The 19,399-nt window shown below is 44.9% G+C and overlaps 1 protein-coding gene across 1 annotated transcript; it reads right to left on the bottom strand.

Moving 5' to 3' along the window:
- Positions 1-766: 766 nt before the first annotated feature.
- On the bottom strand, positions 767-6,188 carry Penk (proenkephalin). The gene is made up of 4 exons (XM_075967032.1): positions 6,024-6,188; positions 5,886-5,940; positions 5,227-5,367; positions 767-1,953 (listed from the first exon to the last, which is right to left on the bottom strand). Exons 3-4 carry the CDS (start codon positions 5,362-5,364, stop codon positions 1,282-1,284), a joined length of 810 nt encoding a protein of 269 aa, XP_075823147.1. The 5' UTR covers positions 5,365-5,367; positions 5,886-5,940; positions 6,024-6,188; the 3' UTR covers positions 767-1,281.
- Positions 6,189-19,399: the final 13,211 nt, after the last annotated feature.

Genomic DNA, 19,399 nt, shown 5'->3' with positions numbered 1-19,399 from the left:
AATGCAGAGTTCTCAGGGCTCTTCCTGGAAGAAACAGTCTCCATCAGAAGGGTCTCTGGGGAAAGTGATCCTTGAGGCTGGGAACCTGTGACACCTTGAGCTAATCAGGAGAATTAGGACGTCCCCAAGTCTCCACAGGGCTAGAGCTCGACTTTGGAATGGGCTCCCAGGGTCAGTGGAACTGCCTTGTCAGGTGGACCTTCCAGGCTGGAACAGGGAATACTGAGTGGGGACCCTGTAGACCAATAGGACCTGGTTTCCTGAAGAACACAGGGTGAGAGGGCTGGTGAGGGTTCTGGGGAGGTAAGTGGATGCGTGGTGTTGCCTGTAGCTTCAACTAGAAAAGTGAAAGGTCATTGTAATTTTGATATCTGAAAAAAATGCCTCAAATCCCTTTGTTAATGTGAATTATTCATCAGCCCCTTGTGTTTTGAGACTTCGTATCCCGAACGGCCATAGTCCCCTTCTGGATTGTCTGGTTGTCGAATGCATTCATTTCTTCACATCACTCATTCATCAGCTATTAGAAGCTCTACTATGGTCATGGGGAAGGGTGTGCAATGCTGAACAAGATACAGTCCCACGTTCTTCCTGGAGATCTGGGTGGGAGGAGAGGAAATGGGTGTAGAGTTATTGACTGGGAACAGTGTAGGGCTTTAATCTCACTCCTGCTTCAACTCCTGAGCAAATTTAGACCGAGTACTTAACCACTGCGGCCTCCACTTTCTGTCTGTATAAAGCAGGGGAAATTGTCTTTGCATCTAACTTTGTTCCATTGCATTTCTTTATTTAAGAGTTTGCAGACAAACTGTTAAATAAGAAAGGCTTTGTCGCCTGGATCAGGAGAAAGAGACCGGTGATTATCCTGCTATGACTGCAGTTGAGGGTACTGTTGTTGCAAGCCGAGCCTTTACTGCGAACACCCACAGACAAATGACAGCCACTTCTCACAAGAACATTGTGCAGTTGGGGTAATGGGTTTATTATATTTATGTACAAGTAAGCATTTATCGACATCTCGTCAAAAACGTAAGGGATGAGGTAACGGAAGCTATCTCAGCATGATAACAAGGTTAGCTGCAACAGACCAGTGCTGAGTTTCACGACTCCAAAGAGTACAGACCCCACACGTCACAGCTTTCAGGCAGTGTAGTTATCCAGACCACAGGGGCAACTATACAGCTCAAGCAGCGAATGACAACAAACACCATTGATGAGACAGTTGCTCACTGGGGGTGGAGCAGGCTGGTGGGCGCCTGGGGTCACTGTGGGGAAAGGGCTTTAAAATCGCATAAATCCCCCGTATCTTTTTTCTATCTCAGGAACTTCTTTAGAGTAACTTTCCCCTTCTTCGTCGGAGGGCAGAGACTCAGCAAAGCGCTTGAGGAAGCCCCCATACCTCTTCTGGTAGTCCATCCACCACTCGGGGCGACCCACCCTTCTCATGAAGCCCCCGTAGCGCTTCTGCAGCTCCTTCGCGTCATCGTCCAGCTGGGGGCTTCTTTTGAGGCCTCTCATGAAGCCCCCATACCTCTTGCTCACGTTGTCGTCCTCGTTGTCAGTGCCCTCCTGGGGGTGGCTCTCCTTCCCACGGTTGTCTCCTGTTCCCAGGAGCTCTCTCAGCAGGTCAGAGGAGTTGGCCAGGGTGTCGCCCTCATCGGCATCCTTCTTCATGAAGCCGCCATACCTCTTGGCAAGGATCTCGCCTCCGTTGGCTTCTTCTTCGGGCTCCACAGGATAAAGCTCATCCATCTTCTTCATGAACCCCCCGTACCTTTTCATGAAGCCTCCATACTTCTTGGCTAGCAAATGGCTCTCGTCCTGTTTGCTGCTGTCTTTGAGCATGTCGGGGCTATCCCAAGGGAGCTCAGGCTTGGACATCTGCAGGAGGTCCTTGCAGGTCTCCCAGATTTTGAGAGAAGGCAGCTGTCCTTCGCACTCCAGGGTGCAAGCCTGGGAAGACAAGGAGATGCATGACCAAAAGAGACCCTTTAGGGCTCAAGATGGACTGTAGTTATCTATGTCACACACTGTCACGGAGAAAGGCTATTTCTACTCTCAAACTGAACAAACGGTGAACCAGAGAGCTCTGGAAAAAGGGAGCCAGTGCGTCCTAAAGTCTTGTTAGCTGTCTTGCTGTGGATGCTGCCTCATCCCATCATTTTGAGGGATCTCCAATTCTAACTCAAAAGGCCGCCTCTGGAACCCAATCTGGCCACATTGCTTCCTACTGGAGATGCAATTTGGTCTGAGACTTTTTGAGCCCCAAGGGAGGAATTTCTCTTTACCTGACTAGGGACTTTCCCTAAATATCCCCTCCATACTTTCAACCTTTAAAGAAAAAAAATCTGCAATTCCAAAATAAGTTTACAGAGAAAGCCATTCAAAACACTACACCACACTTATTTGATATGAATTGTTTGATCAGCTGAAAAAATGAGATGTCTTTCATGGCTGATTAAAACAGATCTCATCATTTTGAACCAAACACTATTAACTACCTGGATGCAAATGCACAGGTTATTCATATTACTTTTTTTAAGATTAAGTCATTGGTGTACAAAACAGGTCTTTTCTAATACAGTCATATCTTTAATAAAGGAGGAATGAGCAGCATGCAATTATGCTTTCTTATTATAGAGCAATTAAACTCAAGCTATAGTCAGCTTTAGACTATATATCTTAAATGACCTCATTCAAACAAATTTTCAATTCAATTGCTTGCCTACAATGAAGATAACATGAATTTTAGATAACATTGCAAAATCCTATTATGTTCCTAAGCATTTTTTTCTGTGGAGGGGCTTCATGGCCTTCTAAAGGACCTTACCGACACCAGGCTACAGCCCTTGATTAAGACAGAAAATCCAGGTCTGCTCTCGGCATTTAAAAATGGATATGTTTCATTTCCATTTTCACAACGAAAGCCTTTATTCGAGATACAATAAAATATTCCGGAAACATAGCTAACCAACTTATAATGGTTATTTTAATTTTGTGTTGAAGAAAATTAAATATACAAGAGCATGTAAAAGAGGAGATAATTAAAATAAGCCATTTTATTCTTGAAAATCTATTATTAAAGACCCAAAACATCATTAAAAGGCTAAGCTGTACAAGAGACAATAAGACTTCCATTCTAAAACTGTATTTCCATGATTTTGTGGCCAAAAATGAATGTCACTGACGTCATTTTAGAAGCACACTGAGCGTTTTGGTCTAGGGCACACTAAAGGGCAACCTCTAGCAACTGTCAGGGCAACTTCTCATCTTCCCATTACCCTATCTTGTGGGAACCTGGTAAATATTTACTGACTTACTCTGTACCTTTGGCTAGGCAATCTCATTTTGCCTATGAGTTCTAGCTTAAATTTCAGAATAGCTGTAATTTTAGCAATATTTGACCATTAACTAATTCGCTGCCAATGAGAAAACAGCAACATTAAATGTACACCGCGACGGAAAACAAATCACTCAATCAAAGGCTTCCTAAAAGATGTTTTAATGGATAGTGAGTGTTCCCTAACCTGTCCTTACCGCATGTGCCCCTCCTTATCTGCACCACAGGTAAGAGGACAGAGAGCTCCAGTAACAAGGATACAGTGTACCCCCTCTACCTGCCTGGCCACCAGGGATGAGTGGCAGCTGAGAAGAAACAGAGAAACCAGAAGCTTCTCTGCTGTCTGGCAGCTACTTGTCAGGCAAGGACCTCTGTTCATGCTCTTCAGCGATGAAAAAGGAAGATGAACATCATTTCTGAGCTCGGTGAAGTGAGCAGTTGAGTGACATCTTCTCGGACAGGGATTGTTAAACGTCAGTGATCTTTGAGTTCCCAAACCATATGATTTAGTAAGTCTGCCACCATTAGAGGTCAGATTACTGGCTCTCAGACTCTTCTAGAATTCACATCATCATTATATAGCTGGCAGAGAACCCTAAACTACGTGTTGAGTTCCTAAGTTCTGACTCTGCTCGACAAGCAGAGGGTAGAGTTAAAATGTCAGTGACTCTCAACAAATACCCGTGGCTGTGCCCCAGAATTCAGGGGTCAGACAGTGACCTTCAGTATGGTATGGTTTTAATCTCCTGCGCTTAAAGTCCATTCCTCACAAGGTTAAACCTCACGAGCTCATGATTATGGGAGAAGGAAGAAGGCTGAGATGGAACAATGTTCCCCTCACAATTCCTCTCTAAGGCCAAGTTAGTCTCCATCAACTGAAATAGACCATGGGATCAAAACATTCCAGCGAAGCAAACAAACACCTAACTGGAAACACCAGCTTAGATTCTGCGTCTCTCTTGTTTCTTTTCTATTTCTAATATCTCAAAAACGTGAAGCTTCCCTCAAAGGCTCAAGCGTGAGCTGAGGCAGTTTGGACTAACATGTCCCTCTCTTCTGAACTATCAAGGAATTTTCAAGGACAGGACAGTCGATCACTGAGAGAGTAGATTAAAAAAAAATGATTCAGACCCAGTGGACCACCCTCGTGATTGGAAAGCCTGTCACCTATGAAGAAGAGAACAGCCATCTTGTCTCCCCTAGCTCCTGTGTGGGGCAGGCTGTCTTTGGACAGATTCCAGCTCCTTGGGCGCTGGCTGTCTTCTGTGCTCTTCTCCCAGCCAAATCAAATTGTCATTTTAGCCGTTATTACAAAAGTGCAGTCAAGACCAGACAAGGGGGAATTTTCTTATTCGTGGGACTCTTATGGAGTTCTTCCCTGCTTCTCCTGGTATTTTCCTACCTCTCCCCTAATCCCTTCCCTATCCAGAGAGGAGGGACTCAAGGCTAAGGAAGCTTAAGAAGAGTAAGGGGGGGGGGAGGGGGCATTCTCATTTTTTTTTAAAAAAATTACCTTCTTTGCGGGATGTTTGTTTGAAGGGCTCCCTGCTTGGGTTCTAAAGTTGGGGTGCCCACTTCTTTCTGACAGCCTAGACGAAGTGCTATCCGAGGTACTGAGAGAACACATCGAGGGGTTCCATATCCCCAAGATCAAAACGAAATTGGTTTGTGTGTAGATAGATACCTCAGCTCTTACGGGTCCCAGATAGACTGATTCCAAATTGGGAGACAGAGCGGATCCGGATCAACGTTTGGAAGTGCCAGGGTCACCCAGGTCACCAAAGGCTCCTGTCATGCACCTTACAGCGAGAGTGACCGGTAGAGGTCTGCAAGGCTGGCCACATGAACATGGCTAAGGATATCCCCTCACTGAGAATTAAACTCACCAGGAAGTTGATGTCTCCGGGGCGTACCAGGCGGTAGCTGCACTTGGCGCAGTCCTGGCTGCATTCCGCCTGCACTGTAGCCAGGAGGCAAGACCCAAGCGCCAGCAGCCAGGTGCAAAGTCGCAGGATCCGCGCCATGGGCTGTAGGAGAGAAGGATGCGCACATGGGGACCTGTCCCGTCTCAAGGTTTCCCAGGAGGGAACCATGCTGGGTGGGAGGTTGTGGAGCAAGACCCTCAGAGACACTCTTTCCTGGACCCCGCCCACAGCCCAACATCTTTTCGGGTGACTGAGGGATAACTCAGCCAGAGGGGCTCCGGCTGTTCTGGGGCTTCCCCCAAAGGCATCCTGTCTTCCGGGGGGCATTCCGGGGAAGGGTATCCTGTTTTCCAGGGGTCACTCTATCTTCCCGGGGGCGTCCTGTCCTCCCGATGGCAACCTGTTCTTCCGAGGGCGTCCCATTTTCCCGGGCGTCTGTTGCCCAGGGCAAGATTCTGGAGCAAACACTGGAGATCGCAGCTCGGGAGCGGGCGCTTGGGGAATAGAACACGGACCCCCATGGCAAAGAGGAATCCCGAGAAAGTTGGGAGAAGGCATGCAATGAGGGGGACAGGCGACGGTAGCCACGGCGCGGGAGTCTTGGGGGCTAAGGCACTCACGCTGCCGCTGTTCGGATGGAGCAGGCTGCTGGAGGAGCGGGTCCCAGATGCCACCCTGTAAAGGAGAGAGAAGAAGGCAAGTGTGAGGCGGGCCGCGTCGGGGAGCTGGGCAAGGCAGCTGGGAGATCGGGACCTCACCGTCGCTGTCCTCGGTGTCGCTGGGCTGCGGGGCTCTGAGCGCTTGCCTTGCTGTCCCGAGGCTGGCAGCGACCACAGCCACTTTATAATTAGCCCCAAACCGAAGGAGGCGCCCGCGCCCCAATCGCCAGCGGGCTGCAGCTGACGCACGCCCTACGCCAGCCCGCGCCGACGCCTGGCGGGAGGGGACGTCCTCTCAGCACGCGGCCCCCGAGGGTGGCGGGTGCGAGTGGGCGCCGGAGGTCCCCCCCACCTCGCAGTCAGGAACTCTGGGGAGGACACAGAGGGGAAAATGCGTTCCCTGCATGAATCACTTCGGTGGCACCGTGGGCGGGGGTGTTTGAAAGGGCAGACGGACTTGGGTTCCGGTGAGAAGCTGGACACCCTCGGATTCAGTGAAGCTGCCCCTTCCCCCCACCTCCTTCTCCAAGAGCTCTGCAGGGACGTCCTAATTTTTCACCCATCTCCCTCTATTTTCTTGCTGTCTAACAGGGTCGGGAGCACGCATAGTAGGCACCCAGTTAATGATTATGGAAATCAATATTCGAAACTTTCTGGGGATCCTAAACTTTCTCCCTTCGATAAGTGAGATCTCCGGCCACAGAAGCAATACCTCAGGAACAGAAAACAAAACAAAACAGCCCCCAACCCCCCAACAAAAGGAAACCGTAAAAACAAAACAAAGCCAACAAAAACCAGTTTTTGGGAAGCGTGTTGTCCGGGGACCACAGGAGGGATCAATCTGGGCTTTCTGGGCTGACTTCCAGGTTCAGGACTTTCTGTCGCCAGTGTGCTGCACCGGGTGGCTTTATTTTTTTGGGGAGGCGTTTGATGAGTAAGGTGGGGGGCGCGGGGAGGTGTGATGTCAGTGTGTCGGGAGTTTGGTGTGGAGGGAATAATGAGGAACGCTGTCCTGGACGCCTTGTTTTGGGTCTTGCACATCTTGTCTGCCGGAATGCAGAAGGTGAGGCTAGCTGGGGCTTGCAGAACAGCCCACTCCTCACTTCCTGGGTCTATAGATGGCCATTATTCAGGAAGCTTAGATCTTAGGTCTTTTTCTATTTGTCAAACGGCAGTTGAGGTAACATGCTATTATTATGTCGGCACACGAGAGAGGAGGGACGGTGCTTAAGACAGAATCATCTGGAATAATGGACGAAATCTTTTAAACTGGTCTCACGAGCTATTTTAACTAACTACCTGGCATCTCTCTCCTTTGGATCTATTATCAGTTTGTCTCACATCCCTTTATCCATTGCTTGTACCTATCTCCTTCGTCCTAGGAAGTTATCACAAACAGTTCGAGAGTTCATAAAGGGTCTCAAGGCTTTCCCACTCGTACACGTTATTTGCAAAGGATCGCCCATCCTTTTCAACCGTCGCAGTTCCTGCCTCCACGCAGCTCCTGAGAGGCTCAATCTGAAAGGCGTCTCCCATTTTGGTCGCTAGGGGGCGGCGCTCTCCTGCGTTAGTGGCGCACACCAAGGAAGAGGGCCACTATCTACTCCCCCTCAGGACTCTCTATGCTGGCTGAGGACAGTTCACAGAAAGCTCCAGAGGATACCCCGGAGCACCAGCTTTTCTCCTGGCTGGGGAGGTCTTGTACTTGGACCAGGAAAGCACAGCGCTTGTGCGGTACAGGCCAGCTTTGTTCCCTTTCTGTTTTTTTAGACTCTTTCCACCAGCGTTTGGATGAGTTTTGTTCGTTCTTGCTTCTTCTCCTCAGTGCAAAAGAGAGCTGTAAACAATTTCCTCTCGTTGCCCAGGCTTTGTAAAAGAGACGACTGCACCGCAGTGCCGTGCAATGTACTGAACAGAGAAGAAAGACACCTTTCTGCCTCCGGGTTTACGTATACCTGAGATATTATTCAAATTCTCAGAGGCCTACTTTGCTTCTCTTGGAATGTTTAATGTCCTCCCCGGGTTTCTTGGAAGGCTGCATTTTCTCAGTGGCTTTAAAAATGTCACAAGAGAGACAACAAATGTGTATGTTCCCTACAAGTCCCCGGGTCTGTCTGGCACAGATAGTTTGGTTACAGCCCATGGCTAATAAATGTGTGCCGACCGCAGGTTGGATGAGTGGGGTGTCACTGGGTTAATTTCCTTCCATCACCCCATCCTATCTACCCTGGCCGTGGAAGTCAGGTTTCTGTATTCATTTCATTAGATTTGAGCAGTAGTAGTGGCTGATTTAGGATCCATTTCTTTGTCGTGATCGTTGAAACCTATGTGGCAGATTTTGCAGCTGTATTCTGAGATGAAGCCGTCTTCAATTTAGAGATTTCTGATTCTCAGGTCAAGACCCAAACCATACCTTCTTCTGATTCTAGGAGGGCAAATATTAGCTCAGAGCCAGCCTGGTGTCTATTCCAGTTCGTAGCTGTTCAGTCAGGTGTTTGAGAAAGAGGGCAGAAGAAGAGCCTTGTAAACACCCTTCTCCCATCCTCCTTCCTCTTGCCACCCAGGCTCATGAAGTCACACACAGAGAGACTTTTCCTCTGGCCTCTCTCTCAGGCACAGTGGAGGACTGAGGAACCAGGGCGAGTGCCAAGCTCTGGCATATCAAAGGTTTGGAGCTGAGCCAGAGCCAGGGAACGCTTCCTTGTCTTCAGCTCTGATCTAAGGTGCATGCTTTGTAAAACGGTGTTCTGTGAAAGGGGCAAGCTAGCAGGAAGCATCTCTGTTTTTAAGGGAGTCTGTTAGGACAGCCCAGGAAGCTGTCGTAGAGCGACTATGAAATAGAGTCCCATCAGCTTGAACAGGATGCTTTTTTGTTGACATAAACCCCCAAATTGAGGAAATTGTGTGCTGGTTTATTCTCATTTTCAAAATCCCAGAAATGGACAGGACCCTTGACAGGGAAGGTAACTGGGTGTCTGATCCCCAGAACAGAGTTTAAATGAGACAAACGGGGGAGGAGGAGGAGGAGAGAGGATAGATGAAAATGCCAAGCACGCTGTTCAGACATTATAAACTTACAGGGAATGGAAGAAATTTCTAAGTTTGACCTTTATCTCTCAGACAGGGAAGAAGCATCACTTTTAGCATCATGTATAGACAATAAACAATGAACGAAACAAATCACATCGCAGCTCGTCAGATCCATTGAAGAAACTGCTGTGAACACAAGCAGTATAGGCTTTGTGGGGCAGATTCACTTTCAGGAGGAGCTTTTGGAAAGGTGATGAGCGACAGCCGTGCTAAAATCCCACACTGCCACATCGGACACAAGCCTTGTTTAGCAGTGTGACTTTGATTTGCTCTTAGTCATTTTCAAAATCATTTCTTGCCTCCACCTCCGTGACTCTGCCAAGGGACATGTGTCCATGGTTGAGGCTGGGTCAGAAGGGAGGGTCCAAGCAGACTTTGAGTTCTGTCAATCACTGAGATGGATCAGGTTCTTCAGGGAATTTCTGTGGAAATGACCCATGCCACAGAGGCTGCACATGACAGAGACCTCCCTAAAGCTGGCTTGAAATGTGTTTCAGATCGCCCTGGTTAGACTAGAGGGTTCATGAAGCAAACCAAAAGTCATAAGCCTGGGATAGGGACAAGAAGGAAGGGAGGGATGGAGGAAGGGAGAGAGAAGTGACAGTATACACATGTGACTGTGTTACAATATCAAACTACACAATTTTATTAATCACCACACTTGTGTACACACCCTGCGTGGATACTGGTCTGTAGCATCACAGGACTCTTCATCGTCACTGCGTTTGGGTGCTAGAGTCTGGGATGTCCTGAGTTTGAGATCTGCCTCTGTTATGTGGGGAGTCTTCTCAAAAACCTTCCATAAGATTTTATGGGGAACGCGTCCATCTGGCTATCTGCAGAGATGCAATGTCAACAGCTCAGTTTGCCAAAGGGGTGGAGTCACAGGAACAAGCACCGCCTGCTGGAGTGTGTGTGTGGGGGAGAGCATTAAGTGAGCTCAGAAGCAAAAACCAAAACCAAAACCAGCTTGCTGGAGCAGAAACTCATGGCAACCAACTTCGGGGGATGAACGTCACAGTGGGACCGCGTGCATCACAAGTGGCAATTCCTGCAGCCTCTGGGTAGCCAAGGCTGCAACAGAAAACTCGGGGATCCAGGCTCATGGGACCTCACACTCTTCTGAGTCTCATCTCTAGGAGCACGACCTGGCATCATCGTGAGTCTTGGAGAAAAGTGCACGCTTCGGGCAGAGAAGAGGGAAGATGATCAGTTACAGAGCATTCTGCTTTAAAGTCTGCTCACATGGGAGAAGCCAGACAACCAGAGACTGGCTGACCTGAGGGGAAGAAAACACCCAACTCCAGGCCACTCAGACTCTTCTGTTCCACTGACAAGGAGAGAAAGGAAGAGAGTGTGTGAAAGTCACAGTCCAGGGCACAGGCTTACTGACTAGCAGACTCACAGGGCTATAGAGTCCCCTCCTTCCAGACACAAAGCTACTACAGGCCTATTGGCTCCAGTTCCCTTTCCTCAGTGTCTCCTCTCTAGCAATCAAGCTATCAATAAAGAAGACAAGGCAGACTAAAAGGAGAAAGAACAGTTGGAAGATACAAAGAAAGCATTGGAATCATTCAGACCCACCAGGGGTATAGCGGTCATTGGGCCAGGCATTCCAAACAGCTGTGACTTATGAATGAGGAACAGGTAGAGGGTTGTAATGGGTACATACATAGCACTGCATTAGAAAAGGAGACAAAGTAGAGAGATCAGCCATTTAGTCAAGCATGCTGTAGCAGGAAAAGAGCGCGTCTGATAACATTGTTGCACTGGATACAGAGGCAATGATCTCTGAGCTTGAAGGTATGGCAACAAAAGTGCCCAAAAAAGTCAAAGAAAAAACAAACATATCAGAGACCTTTGGGGTTGTGATATGCAGCCAAGAAGGCTCCAAAAGGGAAGGAAAGCAGTTACATGCATGTTCGGAACCCTAACACTCTGGAAACTGAGCCAGGAGGGCCTCCTCCCAAGTTCAAAGCCAGCCTATGCTGCATACTGAATTCCAGGCCAGCATGGGCTTCAGAGTGAGATCCTGTCTCAGAGGGACTCCCCGATAGACAAGTGAACAAACAACAAAACCCCACCCAAATCCTCACACAAATCCCTCATATCCAGGAAGTTCACTAAGTATTAAGCCCAAAAGATGAGCACAGTGTGCACTGAACATACTATCGTCAAATCAGAGAGATTCACATCTAAGGAAAATTCCTGAAAGAGGCCAGAGAAGCTTAGAGAAAAAGGGATGAGTTAAGCCTACCTTCTCCTCTCAAGCAGATGCCAGTGCCTAGCATACTGGCCTGGCAGGCCATTCTACATTCTGTGAAACTCTTACAGTTCCGTGGTCTGTAACAGTGTCCTTCAGAAAGAGTCTTAGGATGAAAGATTAGGGAAGCTGTTCCTAACAGATGCAAGCAGTGTTAAAAGGAAGTCTTAAAGAGGAAGAGAGATGGAAGCCAAAAATCTGGGCCAAGGGAAAGAAAGAAGAAAGAGAAAGTAAATTACAAAACCTTCTTTTTTTTGTTCTTCATTGATCCAACAGATAATATGCTGTTTAAAGTAATAGTATCAAGCATGTATGTGTATCTGTCTATGCAAATAATAAAAAGCAAAAATAGAGGTCTTACCAAAAACTTTTCGAGAAAGCTTTATCTCTACTGGGGTAGTAGTGTGGGCCAGGTGGCTAGTCAGCACTGGTCAGCACTGGTCCCCTTTTCATTGTCTCCTCTTGCTTCCTGTCTTGACAGAGCAAGAGGTAAGAGACCATCCTCCCTTCCCTTCCCTCTCTTTTTCCTCTCCTCTCTCTTCCCTATCTCCCTTTCTTTCTTGAATTTCTATCTTCTCTCTCTCTCTCTCTCTCTCTCTCTCTCTCTCTCTCTCTCTCTCTCTCTGTGTGTGTGTGTGTGTGTGTGTGTGTATTGCTCATCCGTGAGTGGTTGGGGACTCCCTGACACTCTCTTTCTCCCGCCTGCTTGCTACAACAAGATATTGTGAGCAAAAGTGCCCTAAGCTTTATCTGATTGAACAAATTTACTTAACACACTCCCAAGTCTGACAGGCCCTGGGCTTCAGGCTCCTCCCACCAAGCCTTCAGCAGACAGGACAGCAAACTGTGGTAGAGGAGGAACTAGAGAGTCCTTTGCAGCCCCTCAGGGAGATGCTTTCTGAAGTCAAGTTTTTGCAAGTATTTCATATGCCTTCTTGTTCCCCAGACTTCCTTTACTGCTCTCATTTTCCTGGTCTTAGAGGGAATGGGAGCGCCATTCTCTTTCCTGTCTGCGGTTTCTCCTACAGCTTACCCTTCCCCACAGGCTTGTTTCAGCTGCATTCTGCCAAGGTCGTGCTGTGTTGCAAGCTAGATATTGACCAAGACAACATGCGAGTGTTAGCTGCAGGTTTGCGGGGAAAGAAAGACGCAAGGATTTATATTTCAAATTGGTTTTCCAATACCAAGTGGCTAGCCCTGAAATCGTATCAAGCAACACTAACCATGCTTAGCAGGTTGTGTTATGCATTTGTTCATAAAGAGCAATCAGACACAGAGGTCCTGGATTTGAGAGGGAGTAAGGAGGAGGTGGAAGGGGCTTCAGGAAAAGGGGCATGGGAGGGGTCGGGAGGGGGAAAGGAGGGCGATCTAATTAAATTTTAATGGAAGTCAGAAAAGCTTGGTGTGACCACCCCAGAGCTCCCTTTAGGCAGCACAGCTGGGCACTGAGAATACAGAGGTGCCTGTGGAATACCCACCTGCTGTGCAACCCCCAGAGCTGAGTCCAGATCGCCTTTCCCTTCAGCCTTTGCTTATGCGAAACTTTATAAAGCAATTGTTTCTATTACTTTCTGCTTATGACTGTTTTGCCTGCACTTAAGCAAGTGTACCCCATGTGTGTCTGGTGCCTGTGGAAGTCAGGAGAGGGTGTCATAGAGTGGTGACATCACAGAGGGTTGTAAGCAGTCTTGTTGGGAATTGAGCCTGGGTTCTCTGCAGCCATTGCCCTTAAGGTCTGAGCCATCTCTCTAGTCCCCTTGGGTCTCACTTTCTCTCTCCTTTCCTTTGTTCCACTCTCCCTCCTCTGTGCTATCCAGCCCTTGTGGGCAAGGTGCTAGTAAGTCCCCTATCTCCTTTGGTCCCAGTGGCCAGAGTCTATGGGTATCTCCAAGTCTGTGTGAGCTTTAGAAGGCGCAGTGTAGAACTGAGTACCTTCCCCCAGCCACCGCCAAGTAGAGAGGATGTTTGGGTTCTGAGTTGGAGAGAAGCAGGAAGTGCTCACAGTCTCTTTCTGTCTATCCCTGTTTTCTTCAGTTCATTTTGGAAATGTTTGTATCCTTCCACGTGCCAGTCTTTCACCTGTTTGGTTGAGCTTAGTCTTCGTGGTTTCAGTTCTTTCTGTTGTTACTGTAGTTCATTGTTTTATTAACTTTCTTTTCAAATCATTTGCTAGTGCATAAATGCAACCAATGCTTGTATCTTTATGTCTTTCCAACTTCGCTGAATTTGTTAGCTCTAATATTATTTTTTTGTGTAAAATATGTATGCATTTTATGTCATTCCCCAATAGATAATTTTACTTTTTCCTTAGAGATTTAGTAGCTTCCCTGGCTACTACTTTCATGCTATCTGGAATAGGAGCAGGCTTCCCTTGCTTGTCTCTGAAGGTAGAGGAAAAAGTTTGAGGCTTTTACTGTTTTATTATTAGCCCAGGCTTTTCCTGTGCAGCTTTTATTGTGCTGATGTAATTCGCTTCTCTCCTCCATTTCTGTGTTTTTATTTTTTTTTATTATAACAGTTGTTGAACTCAGTCAATCTTTCCAGCCTTGAGCTGATTATGGTGTTTCAATTTTTTATTCTATCAATATAATGTATCACATTGATTGATTTTTGTATATTGTACCTTCTTTGTGCCCTGAGGATAAATCCCATGGTTTGTCGGTAGTTTGTTGAGAACATTTTAATGCATATGTATAAATGATGTTAGACTGCATTTAGTTTTGCATCATGTCTTTTTGTTATATTTGGTTTTAGGATAATGCTGACTTTGTAGAATGAGTTCTTCAATTTTCTTTTCAACAATTTGAGAAAGAATTGTGTTTTCTCCTGTAAGTGTTTGGTAGAACTCTGGCCCTGGTTTTCACTCTGAAATGTTCTGATTATTGATTTCATCTCATTGCTGGGTTCAGAGTTCCTATTTCACATTCGAGTCTCTGTAGGTTCTATCTTTCCAAGGCTGTGGATTTCTTCTGGGTTAACTGATTACAGGGTAGAAATTTGTTAACGGTGACTCTAGTACACCAGCTGCAACAGTCTCTGCTTCATTTTGGATTTCTAGTCAGTTTCCTATCTATTCCATCACAGTACACTTTAAAAATAATTTGAGACCTGGTCTCACTCTGAATCCTAGACTTGTGAATGATTTTCCAATGCCAGCTTCCTAAGTGCTTGGGCCACAGTGCCCCTCTCTGAAGGGCATGCCTGCTCTGTTCTCTTCTTAGTTTAAAACCTTGCCTATTTTGATATTTTTAAAAAGTCAAATTTAGTTTTATTGATCTTTATATTGTCTATTTTTTATTTCTGTTGTAATTTCTATTATTTCTCTCTTTTGCTAAATTTGTGCTTTGTTTCCCTTCCGATCCCTTGAGGTGCAGCGTTAATTTTTTCACTTGAGCTATTCCGTTTAGAATTCAGAGTTACAAATATTCCTTTTGGTGCGGTTTCTGCTATGCTTAATGAATTTTGACTGATTGTGTTCTTGCTTTCATTTATCTCAAGATATTTACTGATGTTTCCTTAATTTCTTCTTTGATTCATTGGCTGTTAATGAGTGTGCTGTTTATTTCCACATGCTTGTGAGTTTTGTTTCTTCGTTGTTTGTTTTTATTTTCATGGAATTGTGCTCTGAAAAGGTATTTGGTGTGACTTCCATCATCTTAAATGTGTGACGGTTTCCTTAGTGAACTCATCTATGATGTACCCGTACCTGAGAAGAATGTGTCTTTCACTGCTGTTGGGTGGAATATCCTATGGGTCTGGGGTGCTCATTGATCCAAGGTGTTGCTCTCTCTGCTGTATCTCTATCATCATATTATTATAGAGTTACATTTCTGGCAGTGCCTCTTTCATATTTGTAGGTGCTCTGACATTGGGTACTCTTCTGGCTTGGATATAAATTGTCCTTCACAGGTTTCTGTGCTCACATGGTTCCCAGGTGATGGTACTTCTTTGGAAAATGGGGCCAAATGGCACCAAGCGATCCCTGGTGAGTGGGCCTTGGGGTTTGTTGCCCAGCCCCACTTCCTGTCTCCTCTGTACTTCCTGATGTGTGGAGGTGTAGCATGTCACATTGTGGGTGCTCACCTCTATCCAGCTGTTTATGGAACGTCGGATGCTGTTCCTCCACCCACATAAAACAGGAGCTAAAAGATCCTTAAGATACATAAATATTCACATTGTTCAATGTTTTATCTTGTTGATAAAACATTAGTCATTTTGGATCCTTTAATATTTTAACATACACATAGCATTTTACTTTTTTAAAAAAATAAGTATGTTATCCTGCTGTGTTTTGACTACTAATGTTCCATCCTTTCACTTAAATCTGAATGGAGTCATTTATAGATGGTATAAGATTGGTTTATGGATGTTAATCCATTCAGTCGGCTACATCTTTTTTTTGTTTTTGTTTTTGTTTTTGTTTTTCGAGACAGGGTTTCTCTGTGGTTTTGGAGCCTGTCCTGGAACTAGCTCTTGTAGACCAGACTGGTCTCGAACTCACAGAGATCCGCCTGCCTCTGCCTCCCGAGTGCTGGGATTAAAGGCGTGTGCCACCAGCGCCCAGCCGGCTACATCTTTTGACTGGGAAACTTGACCCATGTACACTTGAAGCAGTCATTGATAAGGATGGACTCATTGCCTTTTGTTTTCTGTTTGTCTTGCTTGTTTTTGACTGTTTTGTTTCTCCCTTTGTTTCTTACTGTCTCCCTTTGCTCTTTGTTGACATTTTGTAGGGATATACTTTATTTTGTAATCATTTTTTCGTGTCTATTCAATGAGTTTTCTTGTTGTGGTTATCATGGGGTGTTGTTACATAAAACATAGATACATGAATCTACTTTCAGTTAATAATGTTTAAGTTTAACCAAAAAAGAAACTTCTCATTCTTCTAACACCACCTCTCTTTATGTTATTACTGTACAAATGACATTTTTATAGCTATAGCTTGTTTCTCACCTTTGTCTTTAATGCCAATACCAAAATTAAAATGTCTTTCTGTGCCACTCTTACAACACTACAGTGCTTATGTATTTGTCTATGTAGTTACCTTGATCTAAAAACTTTGTATTTCTTTTGCTTCTGTGTTAAGCATCTTTTACTTTGGTCTTGGGGGACTTACTCCAACTTTTCCTGTAGGGCATGTCAGGTGTCCTTCTCTTAGATTTTGCTTATTTGGGAAAACCTTTATCTATCCTATATTTATGAAGGACATTTCCCCCAACAGAGCAGTACTATTTTTTAATGATTAGAATTATAAATTATAATATTTAATACATTCAATGTATTTTAATAAATTATTTTTAATGTTTATATATTTTAATTAAAATAGAATTGCATTATGTTCTCCATCCTCATTCCTCCTTCTTTATTTTCTCTCAACCCCATAAATTGGTAGCCTTTACCTTGATTATTACATATAGGTATACGTATGCACAGATATACAAGCACAGCCTGCTGCTGAGTCCATTTTTGTTGTTTGTGTGTATATGGTTTCAGGACTGACTGCTTTGTGTTGTATAGTCAAGAAGAGGTTCATCCATGGGAGAGGCTAATCTCACTCTCCCAGCAGGCATTAATTGCCTGTAGTTCTATGTCTAGGAGGATTTTTCTCCGTCTGCATTAGCATCTTTAGTTTGCCATGTTTTTTTCTGGTCTTGTTTATACAGCCCTTCCAATAGACTTACCAGTATCCTGTCTCTTCACATCTTTCTGTCCCCTCTTCTGTGATGTTTCCTGAGCTCTAAACACTGAGGCTGTGATGAAGATGTATCCAGGGGGCTGGACTCCCCATGATCTACTGATCTCTGTATTGTGCCCAGTTACGGTTTTCCTTGATGGTCTCCATTTGCTGTAAAGCATCTTTGACGCAAGGGTGGCAGCCACACTTATCTGTGGGTATTAGAATAAGATTTGGAATGTAGTTAGAAATGATGCTGGTCTAACAAGTAGCTGTAGCAGATTCTTTTTTCAGCTCCATGACCTCAGGGACCCCAGAAAGTTAACTAGGTTTCTAGTACCAACCATGATTTCCCTCCTATCGGCTTGACCTGACGTCCAATTAGACAGCTGTTGACTGCCACCCACAGCTGGGTTTCACTGGCTGCACTGTTATTGGTGTCTTGCCAACTGTGGTCACTGCTGTTGTCTAGAGGAGTTGCAGTTGTGTAGAACTGTTTAATTGCTTCCCACTCATGGCAGGTTAGATAGTATTTTTGGTGTCATGGAAGCTAGAATGCAGAAAGGAGGCTTTTGGGTTACATCTAGTTCAAATCATCCTAGTTTTGTGTCTTAAGTGTTCGGTGTTATCAGCAATAGGGGCTTCCATTCAACCTCTGAGAGGCAACCAAGGGCTACATTGATAGTCTGTACTGTTTGGAAGTCACTTGGAGACTACTCTGACCAACTATTCAAAAGAAGGTTCTTTTTTTTTTTGTGCGTGGTTCTAGAGTTTTTCTGTTGACTAAGTTTATGGTTCTTGTGGGGAGCATTGTTAGGCCAAGAGTCATGTCTTACTTAGGGTTGCTATTGCTGTGAAGAGACACCATGAGCATGAAAACTCTTATAAAGAAAAACATTTTATTGGGGATGGCTTACAGTTCGGAGGTTTAGTCCATTATCATCATGGGGAATCATGGTGGGATGTAGACAGACATGGAACTGGAGGGGTAGCTGACTGAGAGTTCTACATCTTGATGTGCAGGTAAAAGGAAGTGAACTGACTGTGTCCACACTGGGCATAGCTTGACAGTAGGAGACCCCCAAAATCCACCCCCAAAATGACATACTTCCTTCAACAAGATCGCACCTACTCCAACAAGACCATACATTCTAATAGTGCCACTCCCTGTGGGCTTATGGGGGACAATTACATTCAAACTCCCACACGGTAGAACTCTCTTTAAGAAAAACGCATATATACATATATGTGGATGTATGCTTATATATGTATGTATACATACATACTTATATTTATAGTGTATAATTTGAGTAAGTATAAAATAATACCATTCCTCAAGGATTTATCAAACAGTCTTGCTGCTATTTGCCCCTACTTCCTTCTTCTGCATTGACCTCCCATGGTATTCTTGGTTGGAAGTCTTTTATCTTCCAGTACTTTGAATGTGTAATCCCACTTCCCTCCCCTTGTGGTTTTGGTTTCTGCTGAGAAACCCACAGTTAGTTTTATAAGCAATATTCTTGCATATGATGAGTTTCTTTTCTCTTGCTGTTTTCAAAATTATCTACTGACACTTTGATTATAATGTGTGCTTGTATCAACTTCTTTATTAATGACTTTATAATTGTTTTACTGTGCTGTGTTGATCATGAATTTCTGAGGCAAAACAATCTTTTCTGGATTCCTGTTCTTTCATATTCTTGGCCTCTTAGTTTCGGGAAGTTAGTTTGTTTGTTTAAGCAGAGCAATCAAATAATGAAAAGCTTGGGTATTTTTTTTTAATAATTGAAACAAGTTCTTAATTTGTGAAACCCCTTATCTTCCTTACAGCTTCATGTTTCCCTTTAATAATTTTAAAACTTTATTTTCTATAGTTTGAAAATTTTAAACATGCAAATAACGTACGTTGACCAAGTTTACAGCTTCAGTCTTCCACAGGTCTCCCTATTTTCCAGCCACTAAAGTCCGTTGCGTTCACTCAGTTCTGCCTGTGCATGCATCGGTATAGGACCATGGGCAGCTTCACAGAGGATCCCAGAAACTTCCCATAGGCCCATTCCGTGTTCGAACATCGTTCCTGCAAAGTCTCGTCCGCGTGTTCCATGTGTTCATCCCGGCAGCACAACAGATCTGCCAGCGTAATACGACTGCACTTCTGAGATTCTTTGTTCTGCAAATTAACATTTCCCCTTGGATGCCAACATTACACCGTGACTATTATAACTTTACAGTAAACCTTTAAACCAAACACTGTAAACCTCTAACTTTGATTAATGTATAACTGTTTTATCTATGATAGTTTCTTTATATAGCTACATGAATCTAAAACCTATTAATCAGCCATACTTTTAATTAAGCTGCATTAAATCTGTAGACAAAACTTAAGGGCAATGCTGATTTTCATAACTATTTCCTTCAGCCTATGTTCTTTATATCGCTCCAGAA

This window comes from Microtus pennsylvanicus, chromosome 3 (genome assembly GCF_037038515.1).
Source record: "Microtus pennsylvanicus isolate mMicPen1 chromosome 3, mMicPen1.hap1, whole genome shotgun sequence".
NCBI lineage: Eukaryota > Metazoa > Chordata > Mammalia > Rodentia > Cricetidae > Microtus > Microtus pennsylvanicus.
This window is presented reverse-complemented; position numbering and strand designations above follow the sequence as displayed.

Bases quoted from the DNA above. Each gene is read 5' to 3' on its own strand.
- Penk (XM_075967032.1), bottom strand. From the start codon at position 5,364: ATGGCGCGGATCCTGCGACTTTGCACCTGGCTGCTGGCGCTTGGGTCT. The intron at 1,954-5,226 runs GTGAGTTTAATT...TTGTCTTCCCAG, and splicing joins CCGGAGACATCAACTTCCTG to GCTTGCACCCTGGAGTGCGA.